At 35.7% G+C, this 5,640-nt stretch overlaps 1 protein-coding gene across 1 annotated transcript; it reads left to right on the top strand.

The window, feature by feature from the left end:
- Nucleotides 1-1,505: 1,505 nt before the first annotated feature.
- LOC114750703 (probable disease resistance protein At4g27220) lies at nt 1,506-3,962 on the top strand. Its single transcript, XM_028939301.1, has one exon. The coding sequence runs from the start codon at nt 1,506-1,508 to the stop codon at nt 3,960-3,962; it is 2,457 nt and encodes an 818-aa protein (XP_028795134.1).
- Nucleotides 3,963-5,640: the final 1,678 nt, after the last annotated feature.

Below are 5,640 nucleotides of genomic sequence, written 5' to 3'. Positions count from 1 at the left end.
TTTAGCCATGCCCTTGCATCACTGAAGCTCACCGTATGCTTCAGCGATTAAAGCCATAACAGATAGCACAAACGAAGATAAAAGAGACGATGATGATGGCGAATGGGCTTCCTGTCTCGCGTCTTGCTCACGCTGCTGTGCCTCTCGTGTCCTCTCTCAATTTTTCTTCCGCCGCCCCTGCTCCCTTGCGTGTGTGTGTGTTGCCCCAGCCGCGCCTCCACCTTGCCTTGTGTGTGAAGAAGAATTATAGTATATTAGGTTTGGGGGGCAAAACCTTGCGTTTTGCTCCCCCTTTTATTATTATTATTATATATATATATATATATTTTTTGATTTTTATTTTTAAATCTTCTAAAAACCTGCAAACAAAATTCAAGGATAAGGTAGCATTAATGGTCCTCAAAAATCAATTAGTCACAATTAAAACCAAAATATGACAATTTTGCCCCTAAAAAATAATAATTTAAAATAAAACATATTAAATCAATTAAGGCAAAAAGGGACCAATTAAGCTGACAAAACTCACATAAAAGATACCAAAATATATAAAAATAATTGAGTTTGTCAGATTTGTATTGCATTTTTCATTTTGGGGAATGATTTGAATTTTGAATTATTCAGCGGTTTAACTGTCTTTTTCCTTGTAAAATTTGATTCTTTTCTTTTGTTCTATAAGTTGAAAAATATTGATATAAAATATAAAAAAATATATTACTTATATCTGTAACAGTATAATTTCTTGAATTTATGTAATTCTTAATTTTTAAAATTTTACATTTATTTTGTGCCGATTTTCACATTACTTAACAGTTAAAATCAATTTTTTGCCGGCAACAATTAAAATCAATATGAAAGAACAGTTTTACTAATAATGAATTAAAATAAATTGGTATAAAATATAAAATTTACGGAAAAAATTATATTAGTTATAACTGACAGACAGTATTATATTCTGGAAGGCATTTTTTAAAAAAAAATTCATATATTTTATTAGAATATGCAAGTTGTTTAATTTTATTCCCAAACAATGGAAAAAGATTGGAGGTTCGATTATGACAATTCAAAATAAAAATTAAGATATTCCTTCAAATATTGAATACTTGAAGTCTTCCCTCCTCCCTTTGTTGTAGCCTAAAACCATACGTTGCTATCTGCAAGTCGAACCAAACCACCATTCTCTCCTAACGCCTTTCTATTTCTCTCTGATCTTTACTTTCTGAACCTGCATCACTTGCTTTTTCCACCGCGTTCTTCGTATTGGTCATCCCTTTGTGTTTGTCTTCTGCGCAGTGCTTGTCCAGTGACTTCACTTCAGTCACTCACCCTTTCAAAACCACAGCGCATTCCGTTTGTTCATGTTCTAGTTCGTCCTTGTTTGCCGTCTAGTTTTCCTATCTTAGAAAGAAAGTTATTCCAGAGTACCCGAAGAAAATCCCAAAAAAAAAAAAAGAAGAAAAAATTCAAGAAAAACTAAAAGAAGAAAACCCAAAAAAGGATTAAGAAGAATGGAGTTTTTAGCGACCTTTTTCGGGACAGTGCTGGGTGGCATGGTGGAACCTGTTAAACGACAACTACGCTACATTCGCAACTACAAAAGCAATGTTCAGAAGCTGCAAAGTCGTGTACAGGATCTCCGTGATCGAAAGACCAGCGTCATGGCTCAAGTTGAAGAAGCTGAAAGAAATGCTGAGAACATTCACGATCCTGTCACTACCTGGTTGACGAAGACAGATGAGAAGATTGATGAAATTCAGAAGTTCCTAACTAATAAAGGCCAGAAGAGGACAAGGAGCTCCAGTGGTTCGTTTCCCAACCTATATTTAAGGCGTAAGCTTGGTAAACAAGCGCAGAAGATGGTTCAACAGTGCGATGATCTGCTGCAAGAGTCAAACTTTCCTGCCTTTTCTTACCGTCCAGAGCCAGAAGCATCAAATGTTGCTCTTCATGATGATGGTTATGAGTCATTTAAATCAAGAGATGTCATTGTGGAGCAGGTTATGAAAGCGCTGAGTGATCCCACAATTAAAATGATTGGTATCTATGGACAAGGCGGTGTCGGCAAAACCACTTTAGTTAAAGCAATTGCAAGGAAAGCTAAAGCAGAAAGGCTATTTAATGTTGTGGTTATGGCGAATATTACAACAGAACCTGATGTAAGAAGGATACAAGGAGAAATAGCGGACATGCTGGGCTTGAGATTGGATGATGAGAGCAAGAATGGACGAGCGGGTCATTTGAAACAGAGATTGAGGAAGGAGAAGGAGAACACCTTAGTCATCTTGGATGATCTTTGGGCTCGATTTGACATGAGTATGTTGGGCATTCCATTGAAGGATGATGACATCAACCAGAAAACAATAGCTAATATGCCAAATATTAGTCACAACCAATTGAAAGACGACAAGATGGCGAGTGATTCCAAATGGTTCAAGATTTTGTTGACTTCTCGACGCAAAGAGGTATTGTCAAGTGAAATGAAAGCAAGGGAGGATTCAGTTTTTAAAGTGAACGTCATGGAGGAAGAGGAATCCGAGAAGCTGTTCAACAAGGTGGTTGGAATAACCAATGAAGATTCTGAGTTGAAATCATTAGCAACTAAAATTGTTCAAAAATGTGCAAAGTTGCCGTTAGCAATAGAAGCAGCTGGAAAAGCTTTGAAGAATAGTAAGAACAAAGTCTTCTGGGGAAATGCACTGCAACGATTTGAAAGGCAAGATATGACTGAAGTATTAGGACCGGTGGAGATTTCTGTGAAGTTAAGTTATGACTTCCTACTAAGTGAAGAGAAGTCTATTTTCTTGCTTTGCGCTCATCTGGGTAATGATTCATCAATTATGTATTTGGTGAAATATTGCATCGGCTTAAGCATATTTAAAGGAGTCAATACAATAAAAGAAGCTCAAGATAGAGCAAACGAATCTATAAAGAAGTTAAAAGACTCAAGCTTGTTGTTGGATACTAATTCTCCGGATTGTATTACTATGCATGATATGATCCGTGATGCTGCCTTAATTATAGCGCACAAGGAGGAACATTTTTTTACCCAGAAATATGTCAAACTTGATGAATGGCCTAGAAAGGATACATTTGAAAAGTGCACTGTTGTCTCTTTGCAATATTGTGACATCATTGATGGGATTCCAGAAGATGTAAATTTCCCTCAACTCGAAGTCTTCCATCTTGATAGTAAAGATCCTTCCATGAAAATACCAGACAAGCTTTTTGAAGGAATGAAAGAATTGAGAGCGTTAATATTGACAGGTATTGATCTATCAAAGTTCCCTTCTTCGGTTAAATGCCTAATAAAGCTTAGAATGCTTTGTTTGGAGCAATGTGTGCTAGATGACAACATATCCATCATTGGTGAGTTGAAGAGTTTAAGAATTCTAAGCCTTTTGGGATCTAAATTTGAATTATTGCCAAGCGAATTTAGGCAATTGAGCAAGCTACAATTGTTTGACATTAGTCATTGTAGTAAACTTAAAGTGATTCCATCTAATGTAATATCAAAGTTGAATAATTTGGAAGAGTTGTACATGGGAAAAACCTTCATCCAATGGGGTGTTCAACGAAAAACAAATCCTGATGAAATTGCTACCCTTGCCGAATTGGAATCTCTTCAACAGTTGAGAAGTCTTGATATGCACATAGAAGATATTACTACTTTGCCCAGTAGCTTGGACTTTGACAAGTTGGATAGCTACAACATTGTGATTGGAGACTCTAAGATGTTTTTGTTGGAAGATTTTCATATGTCTCATCAATATAAGACTTCAAGAGTTTTGGCATTGCATCTAAAAAAAGGCGATGACATTCATTTGCAAAGAGGGATTAAAAAGTTGTTTAAAGGTGTTGAGCAATTGCTTTTAGGGGAAGTAGATGGTGTTCATTATGTTACCTATGAGTTAAATGTGGAAGGATTTCAGAATCTTAAGCATCTAACCATTAGAAAAAAATTCTGACATACAAAATATTATCTTCTCACCAAACAGGAAACATCGAGTGACTGCTTTTCCCATTTTGGAGTCAATATGTTTGTACAAACTAGAGAGCCTAGAGGAAATATGCAATTGTCAACTCATAGATGACTCTTTGTGCAATTTAAAAACCATGAAGATCAACATTTGTGGCCAAGTAAAACATCTATTCTCACTTGACATGGCTAGACTTCTCAAAGAGCTTGAAACACTTGAAGTTTCTGAATGTGATTCTTTGGAGGACATTGTTGATGTAGAGAGGCAAGAGAATATTGGCAATGATGCAGAAGGCAGTAGAATTTCATTTCCTCTATTACGTTATTTGACGTTGCACTCTTTATCAAAACTAACTTGTTTCTACGCAAATGACAAGGTCGAGACAATTACTGAATGGATTCCACTCTTTAACACAAAGGTATGTATATGCAATGAACTTTCAATACATATATTTCTCTTTACTTTTCAATTTATACGTTTTAAATCATATTCACCTTAAAATCAATGAAGATGGCTTGGCTTATAAAGTTTTACTCTTCTATAGAACTTGATTTATGAAAAATTATTTCAGTTATTTTAGAGGATGGAATTTCTTGTGAGCTTTTGTAGGTTTTCGTTCCCAACCTAGAGAGCTTGGAGTTGTCCTCAGTCAATATCAAGAAAGTGTGGGGTGACCAACCGTTGCCAAGTTCCTCCTTTCAAAATTTGACCAACTTGAATGTGAATAATTGTGGTGGTTTAAAATACTTATTTTCATTATCAATGGTTGGGAATTTAATGAAATTGCAAAGCCTTTTTGTAAGCGGATGTGACATGATGAAAGATATTTTTGAACCGAAAGACATTAGCACAGGCCAGGTATGTAGCTGCATTGGATTTGATTAGACAAAAAAATTAGGCATTATTTTTCTTTTGTTAATTATTTTGGTTACATAATGACTACTTTGATTCATACATAGGAGGTTGACGTCTTTCCTCAATTGAAGAAAATTAAAATCACCAACATGGAGGAATTGAAAACTATATGGCATGCCCGAGCTAGCATGAATTCCTTTTGCAGTTTGGAGTCTTTGATAATTGACGACTGTCACAAACTTGTCACTATTTTCCTTCCTTACATGGCAGGAAGATTTCATAATCTTAGCATATTAGAGGTCAATGATTGTAAGTCAATGGAAGAGATATTCGACTTGCAGTTTACACCTCAAGGACTTTTGAACTTTAAAGGTCTACAACATGTAGTTGTCACTGGTTGCCCAAGGCTAGAATATCTGTTTCCACTTTCTATTGCCAATGATCTAATGAAACTGGAGACCATTCAGATAGGGCGTTGTGATGGGATGAAGGAAATTGTAGCCAGGGGTTATGCATCAGATGGAAGCAACTTCATGTTTAATAAGTTTCCTAAGCTAACCACACTTCTATTGTTAAATCTACCAGAACTAAGGCGCTTCTATAAGGGAACACATACTATAGAGTTTCAAGTATTGACTTGTTTGTTATTTGGTCGTTGTGACAAGCTGGAAACATTGGGTGCTGGAACAAAATGCTCTGAAGTGAAACCATTTCTCTCATCTTTAGTAAAGGTACAAGAGCATCATTATTGACAAGATATTTGGAAGTATATATAAATTTTTTAAAGGCAGTACATCTACTTTACTCACAC

Source organism: Neltuma alba, unplaced genomic scaffold (assembly GCF_004799145.2).
Source record: "Neltuma alba isolate B1F8T4 unplaced genomic scaffold, ASM479914v2 tig00006612_pilon, whole genome shotgun sequence".
Lineage (NCBI taxonomy): Eukaryota > Viridiplantae > Streptophyta > Magnoliopsida > Fabales > Fabaceae > Neltuma > Neltuma alba.
The sequence above is the reverse complement of the archived record's forward strand: the minus strand, read 5'-3'. Positions and strand labels throughout refer to the sequence as shown.

Excerpts from the sequence above, each read along its gene's own strand:
- LOC114750703 (XM_028939301.1), top strand. The coding sequence starts at position 1,506 with ATGGAGTTTTTAGCGACCTTTTTCGGGACAGTGCTGGGTGGCATGGTG.